Consider the following 13,784-nt stretch of genomic DNA (forward strand, 5'->3'; position numbering starts at 1 on the left):
TTTTCAATTGGCTAACAGCAGAAAAATGATTCATTGCTGGTAATTTCAACTGCAGTTTCCAACGCGGCTAAGATTGTAATCCAAAACAGGCTATAGTAGCAGAGGTTGCCTCCACACCAAACACTTTTTTGCAGCCAATTACGGCAGCAGTGACTCCATATGACACATAAACAAGCTTGTCCTTTTGAAGCTTGTATACTGTCTATCGTTATGATCGAGCTGGCATTTACTTCTAGGGAATTTGCAAGGGAAAATTTCACATGTTTGACACTACATGACATCCCCCTTCACAGAATAGGACTAAACAAGCGCATCCTTTGGCACACAATCCTGCACGTTTAAGCCAGAGGGCAATTTCTGTCACTGTAGCAGTAAATAAGGGCGAGACTCTCAAGATACCATTCCTGCACAGAGTCCTGTTGACCTCTATAACACCTTGCATGGACATACTGTTATATGTCAGAAACTATGAAGTATGTTGTCAGTGGTGATGTCTTTAAAGACATTTGTACAGACTGGAATAGGCAATAGGACACTTTTCATTTTTAGTATTGCTGGATTTGGATTTTAGGCACCATCAGCAACAAGTATACAATATATATACCTTGAACTGTTTTTGTAATAATTCATTAAATATTACTTGTTTGTCCCTGTGAAGATAAATCTTGTTTTGTTTGACAGAAAGGTCATAACTTAACCACAGTAAGAAGTCAAGCATTTAGCTTCAGGGAGAAGAAGTGATGAATCCAAGCAAACATGCCTTAGGGGAAGTTCCACAGAAATACTAAATGAAGAAGCCAGAATTTGCACTTTAATTTAAGAGCAAACAGAATCTCTTTCAAGTTTATAGCCTTGAATTAGTATTCTGATGCTACAGTGAAAAAAATATTATTTGGCTTCTTATTCAAAGTTAAAAGTTACCTTTGATGGTTGGATCTCTGGAGTTTTTGCTGTGTTGTTTAATACTGAACATGAATATATGAGTGTGAGATTTTTTTTTTTTTTAATATATTGTATATGCTGTGTATACAGTGTATATACTATACTAATCTACTTTATGCAACCAAGTCATTCCAAATCAAAAATTAAAAGGAAGTAATATTTAAGACAAACAAACAAGAATCAATCAAAATGATCCATGAGATGTCCTTTAATGATAATGATAGAATGTAGAGTTTTATCTTAAAGGAACAGTCTTTCTAAACGGCCCCTCAGACACAATTACTTAGTCATTATTAATGAATACCTGGTCATAAATGTCCACATGAGACCTGTTATTGCACATTGAAGCATCACAGATTACAATCAATAAAGCCCATCCATCCATCCATCCATTTTCTAAACCAGCTTAATCCAATATTAAAGCCCATCATTTGAAAATTAATCACAATACCTGAAGGGAATTCAATTTCTGCTTCTTTTTACATGAGATTTTGGAGCAAATGGAAAAAGGTTATTCTTGTAGTCATTTCAAGGCAACCGACAGACTACCGAATAAAATCCAACTTTGGGAAATTTAAAGGGCCGCAAAATGAGTCATCTTTTACAACATTAAACGAACGACTGATAAGCAGTTTGTTTCACAAGTGTTTTGTATCATTTGTAATTTGTTCTATTATTAATTAAGAAACAAACGGTTTAAAAAAACTATCTTCTCTCCATTAGTGACAACAAAGGTATTAAAATTGAAACATTCTTAAGTCTCAGTTGATTTAACCAACCTACCACAAGTGGATTTATTCTGTTTTTCTCTGAAATTTGTACGACCATTAAAAGCTAAAACCGGTTGATTTGAGCCGTGAGACCAGCAGGAAAATAGCTCTTTATGGGAGTCAGAGGCACGACCTGCCAAAATGATCTAACAGTGCCACCTGCTGGAGAAAATTGAAGCGATCCCAAGAAAATTAAATGCAGGCCTCAATTAAAAATACAATTAAGGGCAATAATGGTAAATCAATTCATGATCAATCACCTGTGTTTTTTTTTATGGATTATGATGAAGCATATTTGCAATCAAGTTTTACAAATCCAAGGCAACAAGAAACAAGACCATAAAAAAGAAGTTTGGTTCCTCTCTACTTTGTTCTTTATTACACATTAAATAGGAGTGGTGAGATTCATGGCAAAAAAATAGACTCATTTGAGATCAGATCACCACTCTACACTGCCCGCAACAGGTATGTTGTAAAGTGGTCATTCATTCACTTCCTTAGACCTGGACCCAGTCACACACTCTAAGTCACATACACAGAGCGGAGTGAAACTCCATTAAAGCAACATTCATTTGAACACACCAACGAAATTAAGCACAATTTACAAAATATGCACCTTTCAGTATCACAACTATACAAAGGTTGTTAAAATACGATCCAGGTATAAATGATACTTTTCAGAAATCAGCTGTTGGCACGCGATAAAGGAAGAGGAACATTTCAAAAAGATTACAGTAAAACTACTTTTGAAACAGTATTAACAGGAGGGTTCCGTGATTAAAATTGCATCGTTATTTATCTGCTTCATGAAAAAAAAAAAAAAAAAAAAAAAAAGGAGGTAATAATAACCTGGGTCAGAATCCATTAACCCTTAAAAATAAAAACTATCTTGATTTTCTGTGAGAATAGCGTTTCGCTTCTAAAACAGTTGCTGTATCTCTTGAGCACAGGCAGAAGAAAATAAATGTGGTCTCGACTCGTTCTACTGTTCAATGTAGCACCTAACACAAGATCAAAAAGGCAAAGAAAAATCCCCAGGCAAACAGTATGCAAATAAAATAAACTGGTTAAATTATGGGCAGACCTGAGACACAGGACTTTTAAAGATTAAGTCGGATATTTTTGTCTAAAAACCTATTTTATGGCAATAACTGCCTCATTTACCAAAATCCGTTCCAATTACATCAACAGGATACACAATCATCCCTGTTCAAAGGCAGACCACCAGACAATTTCAATACTCTTTATAAAAAAAAAGAAAAAAAGAAAACTCTGAAAAGAGTCTGAAACTGCATTTGGACATTGTTTCTGAACAAGCTCAGGGGACTCGATACCAAGTCAAATACTCCTTACAGCGGCTTCAAAGTTGCATGCTGCTTTTATGTTAGTCTGGCAAACAAAGCAGGAAAGCTCCACACAGTCGACTCCTCGGATTTAACATCTAACGAAGCGTTCGGTTCAAATGTGAAGTCCTCCGGTGGGAGTATATCGACATATGAAATGATTGTAGCCAGGATCATTAAAATGAATTCCACAGTAGCATCAAACAAGGCAGAAATCTCCGAAACGTAAAACAACCGACAAAAACAAAACAGGTTAAAAATCACGATGAATCTTTGAATTTGTCAAAAGATAAAAACATTGGATTTATTCTAGGTAAAGTAAATGTTACTACTTTTTATAAACCTTAAAAGCAGAGTCCCAGATCCTCCTTGCTGGCTCTGTTCAACGTATCAACTAAGAGGCAGTTTGGACACACATGTCTTCTAGGACACAATGCATGCAAAGATAAAAGGGGGGGGGCGGCATCTCATTGCATGTACGCATGAAAATACTCCCCACACAATACAAAGCAATGACAAATTGAAAATTAATTAATAGCTAACTAGGGTGTTAAAACATTCGGAAAAGAGTAGGAGTTTGCATGCATACTCATCAATGACAAAACTAAGTCCTACCTAAAAGTAAGAAATGGGGACATTACACAGTGGCTGGGACATTTGGATCTCCTCTGGCTGAATGTTGGTCCTTTTCCTCATATCCGTTTTGTCTACGTGAGCGGGACGAATATTCATTCTTTGGCATCCCTTACTTCAAAAGGGCATAACACAGCATTTGTAGGTTGTGACCTTTCAAGCAAAGGGAAACGAATGATAATTAATGGTTCGCTTGTTAAATGCGATCGGTGATGCAGTTAGCTCCCAGCTCTGCAGTCGCGTCAAATCATCCAAATTACTGCAATTTTCTAAAATCAGGCTGATCGGGCTGTTGGACCAACAGCGACTGGCACTAAACTGAAAATTAAGCTTATTGGTGTCCAAATAAACCAAAGACAGAAAATTCAGGTCAGGTTTAGTATTCAGTGAGGTGGCTATTGACAAATAGTCTAATAATTTAGTGTAATGTACAAAATGTATTACTTGAACTGTTCATCGTTGTTTTTTCCTTTTCTTTTTTTTTAGTCTGTCTTGAAAAGGGTGGTTATTCACATCAGTATACACTTTGTCTTGGACTTCTTTTTCTTCTTTTTGCCCTCCTTGCTCATCTTCTCCTTATGCTTCCGGATTTCTCGGACTAATGTATAAAAGGCATCGTCAACACCCTGCGGGAGGAGGAGAGAAAGAAAAAGAGTTGTGCATCGTTAGAATTGAAAAGTTGGAAGTTGTCATTTTATAACTTTTTTTTTTTCTTAAAAAGCCCATGAATTAGAACTTTAATCTCGAAAAAATGTCACCTGGGGAAAAAAAAAACCTGTCCACTTTACACATTTTTTAACCAGCTAAGTGTAAGTGGGCTGTGCTACGGGTCAAATATATATTTCAGAGTAAAAACCAGCGTTGTCGCAACTGACAGCAACACGAACAGTAGCTGCGGTTACATGAGACAATTTCTCTCCTTCTGAATGTCAGCAGCCCACAAGTGTTTAAAGTGTTGCTTAATAACCTGACAGAACAAGCTGTCCTGTTTACGTCTGCAATAATCTGTTTGCATTCCATCAGCCGAAGATGATAAAAAGATGTACCTACATCAAGGGCTGTCTTACTGCTGTGGGTCTGTTATGAGGAAGCACTTTCAGTAATACGTTACCTTTTTTAACTAAAGGTTATTAACTTTTCAAATGCTGCTCCGCTGGGAAAAAGAACTTTAATCAGCAACAAATGAAAGGAGAGTGACACGTCCCCCCCGGTTTTTTCAAACGTGATAATTTATTCTGACTGATGACCTCAGATGAGGCTTTCATTCTGTCACAGAGATGAATAAAAGGCTTTGTGGAAAAGCAGCTAGTGCCTGTCGATGCCGCACCACCGCAAGTGTGTCTGTACTTGAACAGTTTGGATAGTGCAATAAACATGACAATAATCTGCCAAAGGCTGGTGAGTAATGAGCCGGAGGCCATTTCAGGTTGTGACACAGACAGCAGAAAGATAAAGAACAAAGATGGACAAAGGACTGCGACACACAGACAGACTCTTTAAATGATAACAAATCTGTCCGTTTCCTAAAACACAAAGATTACAGGATGATTTAGTCCCACATTCGCAGCAACATCCTTCAATCCCAAATGATCGCTAACCAGCCCACACCACTGTGCTCATGTTGATTTCAGCACATAAGGACACTTTCACACTGGTAGTTAAGTCTGAATTTGGTGCTTAACCAAGTGTTAATGTAAATTAAACACCTTTACACGACAGTTGAAAAAAAAAATATATATATATATATACTGCGTTATCTTTGGAGCACAGTTTGTTTTTTGTTGTAAAAACAGTAAAGCATAAGTATATGCCTTAGTAAAACAGCCAGATTCCCAATTAAGCTCCTCTTACTCAAATGTTTTGCCGTTTCTTTTGTCAGATGTTTAACTGCTTCAGAGACTGTGACTGAAAATCAGCCCATCAAGACTACTTGTCAACTTGCTTAAAGCATTTCCAGGCAGGCAATCTGCTCTGATAAAAATCTTGATTCTATAAACTCATCTGTCATCTGACAAAAATCACCATTCCAGTAACTTAAAGACGTCTGTGCAGTGAATTCAGTGTTATTTACATGTATGATGATCTCCCACATAGAACTCTGGAAGCAGGAGAATGTCCTGAACAGTGTTGAGCCATGGGGCCAATAGCTTGACTTCCCAGTATGTATTCATGCTGGAGCAAGGACAGCGGTCTAAGTAAAAAGTCTGAATTCCAACTGTAGCTCAACTCGACTGCATGCAACTGTCCTGTCATCCGATTAACAAGGGTTAACACATGCATCTTGATGAGGGTAAGAAAAACACAATGCCCCCTGTGAAAAAAGCAGATACGTGTGCAAGCACACTAGCTGTTGTCAATCAAAGTTGTTCAGACTCAATAAATCAACGCAGTGTGAAAACGCCCTTGGATAATAATAATAATCAACCACGACACTGAAAGGAGACAAAATCAGCTGTTTCAGCCTCGTGTTCCAGCCTCACCACAGCCCCAGCAGTAACCAGCGGGTTAGCTTTGAGAAAACATGAAGCAGCCGCTCCCACTGGGTGTCCTCTCCCACCGCCTTCTCCGTATTTCCCACTAACAACACACAGAAAGCTGGTGGGTGCGTGGCTGCGTACACTTACCCCTCTCACATCACAACACACTTTTTAAGCTTGACACAGCGCGGAGTCTTTTCTTCTTTGATGAGCTTACTGAGCCGGTACTGCCTGATCTCCCGTACCAGAGTGTAAAAGGCATCTTCCACCCTCTGCAGTATAAGACACAACTTTCCTCAATGCTGAGGAATGCATGGGGACATACTGTATGGGTGCATGTGTTATAAACTACAGATATAAAGAAGTTAAACAGACTGGTGGTCTGTTTTGGATAGGATTCTTCTGAAATGCTTGGTCTGCTTTATTTGTGTAATAAAAGTATGAATGAATACTGAAATTTGGCAGGCTTGGAGGGGATCAGTTTTTTTTTGTTTTTTTTTGAGGGGGGGGGGGTTACCGTTAAAAGGGACAAATGGAAACAACACAACAAAAAAGATTCACTATCTTACCATTTTGCCAAAGTTCAGCCAATCCTGTGCGTCTGTGTGGAGATTTTTCTCTACACAGTGTGGAATAACTTTTACTGAGTTGGAGAAAAGAAAATCAAACACTTATGAGCTACAAAAACAGCTTCCTTCCAAGCCTGCAGCAGGTGAATAATTGGGTGTAGCATGACTTTAATCTGGCCTAATACAAATGAGAAGTGTGAGCATATTTTGTGTACTGTGCGTTACGTGTGAAAATTTTTGAAGAGAAGCATGATAAAGTGATTGAAATTTGAGGAGGGGGGGGGGGGGGGGGGGGGGGGGGGTTAAAAAAAAAAAAAAAAAAATCAGCTCCCAGGGAAAGGGACAGCTGCCGGTCAGACAGAAGCAACGACGTGGACAGGAATTACCGCTACCCTCAGGTAGGGATAGGTGAACAAAGGTGCAAGAAAATTAGTCACTGCGGCATTAATTTCCCCACACCAGAAGGAACCGTGATTCACCACAGGTCAGAGACCAGGAAAAATGTGTTTACAGATCACTCTATTAACCAGTCAGCCACCTAAGGCCATGCTCACAACACACACCACTTGATACAACACCGCTGCACATCCTACAACACCCAGTCACAGTGACCAGTAAGCAGAATCATTAAGCCCCTGAGTGATTCCCGACAGTTTGTCCTTTCATGCAGACCCCCATGACACAAATGAACTAATTTGCTGAATATCTATCACATGGGAGCCTTTTGCAGGTGGGCATAATGGTGATGTAATTTAACATATCCATGACAAAGTAGCATGCAATGATTACATTATCACCAATAAATAAAAAAATTCAATTAACCAAAGAGGATTTAATGATGCTCAACACATTAGCTGGGAAATTTCCCAGCAACGTCATTACAAAAAGCCCATTAAGAGATAGTGAATGTGACAGAAATCAACAGAGCCACATGATTTAATCGCATTTCTTGTGGCATTTATCACACCTTTTCAAGGACACCATCTGTATTTCTCTGAAATACTCAATTTGACATCAAAGTGAATTTGAGCTGCAGTTGAATATTGTGTCATCTTCTAGGTAAACGCTCACCTGTCTGGTTTTGGCTGAGGTCTCGATAAAGGGAATGCCGTAGCTACGTGCTAAGTCCTGAGCCTGCTTTGTGTCCACTGTCCGGGACGGGAGGTCACACTTGTTCCCCACCAACACCATGGGGACGTCCTCAGAGTCCTTCACCCGCTTAATCTGTTCTCTGGGCATTCAAAGATACAACGGAAATTTAGTTGGACTCTAACGTAAGAGAAGTTTCACTCCAATGTTTAGGAAAAGGCATCTTAAAAAACCTTCCACAGGTAAAAATAAATAAATAAATTGCTTTAGCTCAATACTACAGCTGATAAGGACATTTACTGATGCATTCTGCTACACCATGACTGATATTTGTGAGCGCTCATATGTAGAATCTGTGTTTTAAAACAACCTGAAGTTAATTTGGAAAGAAAATATTCTTAATCTAATTGCTGACTCCATAACTTTACCACCTAAACCTCATTCGAGCGTTCACAGCAGGTCCGAAAAGTGAAGATCGCATCACTCCGAAGCTCACCTATAGTGGTGAATGTCTTCAAAGGACTTGGTGTTGTTGATGGCAAAGACACAGAGGAAGCCCTCCCCTGTCCTCATGTACTGATCCCTCATGGCGCTGTACTCCTCCTGACCTGCAGTGTCCAGGATGTCCAGCAGACACGTCTCTCCATCGATAACCACCTGCTTTCTGTAGGAGTCCTGGAAGAGGAAGAGGTTAAAGAGTGATCAGAACCCCGACAGAAGGCGTGAAATGACTAAGTCAGTACTTGCTCAAATTTAATTTACTCCAAATGTGTTTCAAAGGTCTTTCATTTAAAAAAAAAGAGCAGCATTTTTTATGGAACTTCACATGTTTTATAAAAAATAAAAAAAAATCAGATAATTGTTTATTTTCTCCTCAATTGTATTACGTGACCAGATGGATGGTTAATTTCATAAAACGATACAAGACCAGTGAACATTCAGCTTGGTAAACGCTACGAAATTATATATATTTTTTGTTATATATATATATATACACACAATTAGAATATCGATCCGTTCAAAGAGTATGTTTAACTGTTCCAACATGACAGCATTTAAGCATTGTAATGACGTGCTTTGATCAAAGATGCAACAGGATTACACTTAATTGCTGCCCTTCTCTGGCTGTAGTAGAGCACTCCATTTTCCAGCAGACCTTAAATTACATTGAGGTCTCACTCAAGTGTCAAATTATTCGAGTTTGTTTTGTTTTTTTAATTGCACCGAGGGCTACTTTCAAACTGATCCAGCAGAATTAATTACTGTGTGATCCACAGCGAGGACAAATCTTTAGATGCTGCCATCTTCTACCGAAATAATCTATGGCAGCCCTCAAACCTGCAACAGCATATCAATAACTGATTGAAATCATGAGCAGACTGGATGCACTCTGAGAAACTGGGCAGGATGTCAGGCATGGAAAGCCATTAAAAACCTGTTAGGTGTTGTTTTAGAACTTGAACCAGTGGAACCTGTTGGAACTTCCTTGGTTTAAGAAGAGTTTTGTTCTTCTTCTGTTCCCTTATGGTCTAACAGACATTGCAAAAATACAGACAGCATTATGAAACTGCACACCGAAATCTCGTTTACCTCAATAGTGGGGTCATATTCATCCACAAAGTGATTCTGGATAAGCTGAATAGTAAGTGCACTCTTGCCAACGCCTCCAGCTCCCACCACAACCAGCTTATATTCTGTCATGATTCACCTGTGGGACAAAAAAAGATAATTTATTAAGTGATATCTGCACAGACAGAAACAGTCCAACGTCAACATCACCATTTCATCTGAGGTGTCCCTGAAGCCCAAAAGGAATTATATGTCTTTGAAATGATTAAGACCTTCTGCTCAAGTTAAAACTCAACATTTGAGACAATTTTGTCAACTGGCTCCAATTTCTGTTGTTTCTGTCCGAAAGGCTGTCCGCTCACAGTGAAAAGTGTGCAATCAGCAGTGGCAGTCTGAGAAAATGTTGATGTACGTTCATTTCCAATGAGTTGGGGCATTGAATCACTGGAAAATTTTATTTCACAGAGTAGATTTTTTTTGCCTTTCAGATAATGTCCACTTTAGTGTAAGAAAGCACAATCATAACAAAAGAAATATGCTGGTTAATTTACATGAGATTATGCGGCAATGTAGAACTATAACTAACTGCAGCTAAATAACCAAATAACATTTCGTTATTTAGCAGCACGGTAAAAAAAGAAAAAAAAGAAAAGAAAAAAGTGCAATATTAATTCAGATCCATTCTACATGATAGAGTAGAACAAGTAGAACAAGTACAGAAGAGCATGTAAGTGCAGGTTAGGTGTGTTAGGAGAGGTCTTCCCTGAGGAGAAGCAGCACATTCAGAGCTATTTTCTGAGCAGTGACCAAACAACAGGGACTAACCCCAGGCAGAAATCCATGAGATTACATTTAGGCTTCAAAATTGACAACCAACTGGGAGGTTCTCTGCAGTCCGACTGCTTTTGTGGAGCAGCATCCATCAATAGTGGTAGCTGGCCTTTTCAGAAGTTACAGTGCAAACTGTACAAAAGGCTGCAGACTCGTCTCAAGGAGGAGCGCCACCAAATACAACTGCCACAATGTACACGTGTTTTACAACACTTTTCAATGTGTGTTATATATTTACACATGTTACATGCAGAAGCTGATCTGTCACTTAGGAAAGAGTCTTATCTGGACCTGAACAGATAAAACTGCTGACAAAGTCCCAAAGCAACCGTTGGAATACCCATCTGCCACATGCAGGTCACACTTTCACAAACAGCATCACTTTTCGTGTGAGGAGTTGACAAAAGTGGTTAGTTATTGACACACATGGATGGTTGGCGGTCCGCTCAGCAACAAACTGTGTTGTAGTAGGTGAATCCAGCCCCTGTGGAGGCAGTCTAGCTTTGTTTCCAGCCAACAGTACAGCTTTGAAGTTGGTAGCCTATATCCTGTGAATAAAATGTATTTCTTCTTTTTTTGCCTCAAACTGTAGGAAAGTCCTGCTGCTGTGGACTTAACATGGGATTTTGTTTCCTTAGGATTGTGTCAGCCAGATGGAGTAAATATAAGGAGAGCAACAACCATGGCTGGCACGGAGTGTCCACATTTTTACATACAATATGACGAACGACAATGGGGGGAAAAAAACAAAAAACAAATGATAAACACTGCATCGCCACGCGTGGAGTTACTAATAAAGATTGATTAGCAGCAGCCATAAAAACATTAGGCTACAAACATAAAGTGGCCAGGATCTCTTCAGTGAAAGTCCCAGTGCTGTGGTCAAACAGGCAGGGACACCAAGGGCAGGCTTAAAAGTGGAGAGGAATTTGATTTAAATCCTCCACCCTGTGGCTGCAGGGCTGCCTGTCTGAATGGTGGTGAACACCAGGCAGCTCTGCTGTTAGCTAGCTTAGCATTGAAGCTCACCCACAGCTAAAGGGGAAAAAAATAAAAAAAGGAGGCACACGATAGCCCCCCGTGAGCTAACCTGGTGTATTTTAATCAGAGAAAGCCCACCGGCGCAGCATTGTCTGCACCGTGTGCCCGGACACACTCATTATCATTCATTCAAAGGGGAAGGGTGCAGATTTTGAAGCCGCCATTGACAGACTAGCTTAGGTCTGCAATGCAGGGCCAGACGGTGGGTTAACAACTGGGCGTAGTTTGTACTACGAGCGAAAACGAATCGCTCTTCTACAACACTGTGTTACCCGGAGTTTACATAGCACACACGGTGGCCTGCCAACGACAACGCAGTATACCATGTTGCAACTATCAATGAGAAGGTCACACATGAAATAGTCTTTTCGGCTGGTTTTACCTTTTAGCGAGTGGAGTTCCGCGTCCGAAGTAGAGACCAAAGAAGTCAAGCAGATAATCCCCTCTTTTCACACGATCTCTGCATTTCCTGTTTGTCACTAAAACACCCACATTTAAGTGGGTCTAACGTCGTTTCGGAAGCAAGAGGGAGCATGCACAAAAGTGGGGAAATTAATCGATTGAACTTTCCATTTGATCCCAGCGTCCGGCCTAGCTGCTCAGTCTGGCCTGCCTTACGCGAATATGGGCGGATACCAGGACGCACTTTACCCAGAAAGCATAGCTGGGGATTTCAACCGGTCTGGGGCATATCACTGAAGTCTGTGTGTCGCAATACGAGGCATAATGCGCATAGTCTTCTCCTTTGTTTGTGCACTCCTGTTTTAGACTGGTGTCAAATATAGCTGCACTTTATTCACTCCTGACGGTTTTCCTTTAAATGTGTGTGTGCCCCAAATATTACCCGATTATTTTCTTTTTAATAAATTTAAACAGAAACCATCCACATTCATGTTTTAGTGATCACATAAGAATATCTGTCTGGTACGGATTACACTGAGTCGGTTTCATGACACCCAAAGCTCCCACTGCTACTGCAGAGTCAACAAAACCTAGGGGGCGACTCCACTATATATAGGCTCTAAATATAACTGGAATGTGCAAGGAGAGACGTCATTCCCAAGCAAGGAAATGATTTGGCAATCCCTTTGTCAGTTTTCCAGAGCGTTCATTAGGGTCCCTACTGCGCGACGCATTTGCGCAAAGAGAGCTGAGATCCGTAAAAAAGTAAATAACCGAAATGCAAAACTTCTGATAAAAGATTCAAATGAAAACAAAGCATAAGAATGATCATTTTTAGCTCGTGATGAAGAAAAAAAAAGCAATTATAACAGGGAAAGGTGCTTTCGCATATTTAATTAAACATTAATGTGACGCGTGCTGAAGCACTGTCCAAAAAAAAAAAAAAAATAGAAAACAACATGCAGCAGAATAACAATACACCACAATATTTCACAGAAGGACATCTACTTTCATTTGACCTCACACATCGGAGGTCTTTATCGACTGCTTGTCTGTTAGTTCTCTGCGCAGCGGTACCTCTTTCACACCACTAGTCTGTGTTATTTCAAAGGTTTTGAAGCTCAGGTTTTAAACCATGGCTGTTTTATTTGAGGGGATCCGTTCCTGAGGCGATATTAATATAGGGTATGAGAGGCAAAGCATTTGGTTGGCTATAGAGTAACCAAGTACGCTGCAACAAACCGTGATTACCAGTGTTTTTGAGTAGTTCTCTCTGTGTGCATTTCAATGAAATAGAAAGTATTTGTTATGAGACATCCAAAACAGGAAAGCATATTGAAGCTGACTGTAAGAAAGCATGGGGGTAGGTCAATGCAATATTTAGATTTTTTTTTAGATTCACATGATTAATGCCATTGAAATCTCTACTTTTATATTAATTTCATTCAGATCACTTCAGGTTTGCAGATTGTAAATGCTGCCAGTTATAGTTTGGAGCTATGGAAGTTATTTTGGTGGTAATGATAATTTAAGCCATGCTGAACCGGTTCAGTTATTGATCAATATACACCTGCAGCAACAGTGAGACCAGTCTCCATAAGATCCAGCTGGTTTTCTCACTCAAACATAAAGGTGCTGCATTTTCTTATGGATCCACTTAGTGCCACCTTCGAAGATCGAGTTAGTGTCTATCAGGGTACAAGAAGAAAGTCTCCACGATTTCTGCCAACTGGTCATCGATTGCAGTGTTGCCAGATGTGAAATAGTGACATCTAAAATCAATACAAGTGTACAAAAAAACAAACATATATCAAGTATGAAACAATAAAAGGTATAAAACTGACATTTTAACTTGTAAAAATTCCAGGTTATATGCAAACGTTTTGTTTTTTTTAAACTGCTTGAACAAGAAAAAATTTTAAAAAAATACAGCCCTTCTTTCCAGCAGGTATGCTACTGCATTTAAACTACAGGTGTGCCTGATAACATTAACAATAGGTACATTTGATTTAATGAAGACAAACTAGAGTAGCTTACCGGAAAGGTTTTATGCAAAGAGCCATCATTAACATTATTACTGTGATAGAGAGCTATTTGCCATAGAGATTTCAATGGTGG

At 39.5% G+C, this 13,784-nt stretch overlaps 1 protein-coding gene across 2 annotated transcripts; it reads right to left on the reverse strand.

The window, feature by feature from the left end:
* Positions 1–1,135: 1,135 nt before the first annotated feature.
* On the reverse strand, positions 1,136–11,914 carry kras (v-Ki-ras2 Kirsten rat sarcoma viral oncogene homolog). 2 transcript variants are annotated; one of them, XM_075469573.1, is made up of 6 exons: positions 11,647–11,914; positions 9,414–9,531; positions 8,320–8,498; positions 7,806–7,965; positions 6,313–6,437; positions 4,226–4,314 (listed from the first exon to the last, which is right to left on the reverse strand). In XM_075469573.1, exons 2-5 carry the CDS (start codon positions 9,522–9,524, stop codon positions 6,318–6,320), a joined length of 570 nt encoding a protein of 189 aa, XP_075325688.1. In that variant the 5' UTR covers positions 9,525–9,531; positions 11,647–11,914; the 3' UTR covers positions 4,226–4,314; positions 6,313–6,317. The 2 variants fall into 2 exon arrangements, with proteins under 2 accessions (XP_075325689.1, XP_075325688.1); XM_075469574.1 differs by lacking the exon at positions 6,313–6,437 and having other exon boundaries at positions 1,136–4,314; positions 11,647–11,909.
* Between the last annotated feature and the right edge of the window lie 1,870 nt (positions 11,915–13,784).

Source organism: Odontesthes bonariensis, chromosome 7, assembly GCF_027942865.1.
Source record: "Odontesthes bonariensis isolate fOdoBon6 chromosome 7, fOdoBon6.hap1, whole genome shotgun sequence".
Lineage (NCBI taxonomy): Eukaryota > Metazoa > Chordata > Actinopteri > Atheriniformes > Atherinopsidae > Odontesthes > Odontesthes bonariensis.

Excerpts from the sequence above, each read along its gene's own strand:
- kras (XM_075469573.1), bottom strand. The coding sequence starts at position 9,524 with ATGACAGAATATAAGCTGGTTGTGGTGGGAGCTGGAGGCGTTGGCAAG. Across the intron at positions 8,499-9,413 it reads AATATGACCCCACTATTGAG|GACTCCTACAGAAAGCAGGT; the intron begins GTAAACGAGATT and ends TTCCTCTTCCAG. Across the intron at positions 6,438-7,805 it reads CCTCAGCCAAAACCAGACAG|AGGGTGGAAGATGCCTTTTA; the intron begins GTGAGCGTTTAC and ends CTTATACTGCAG.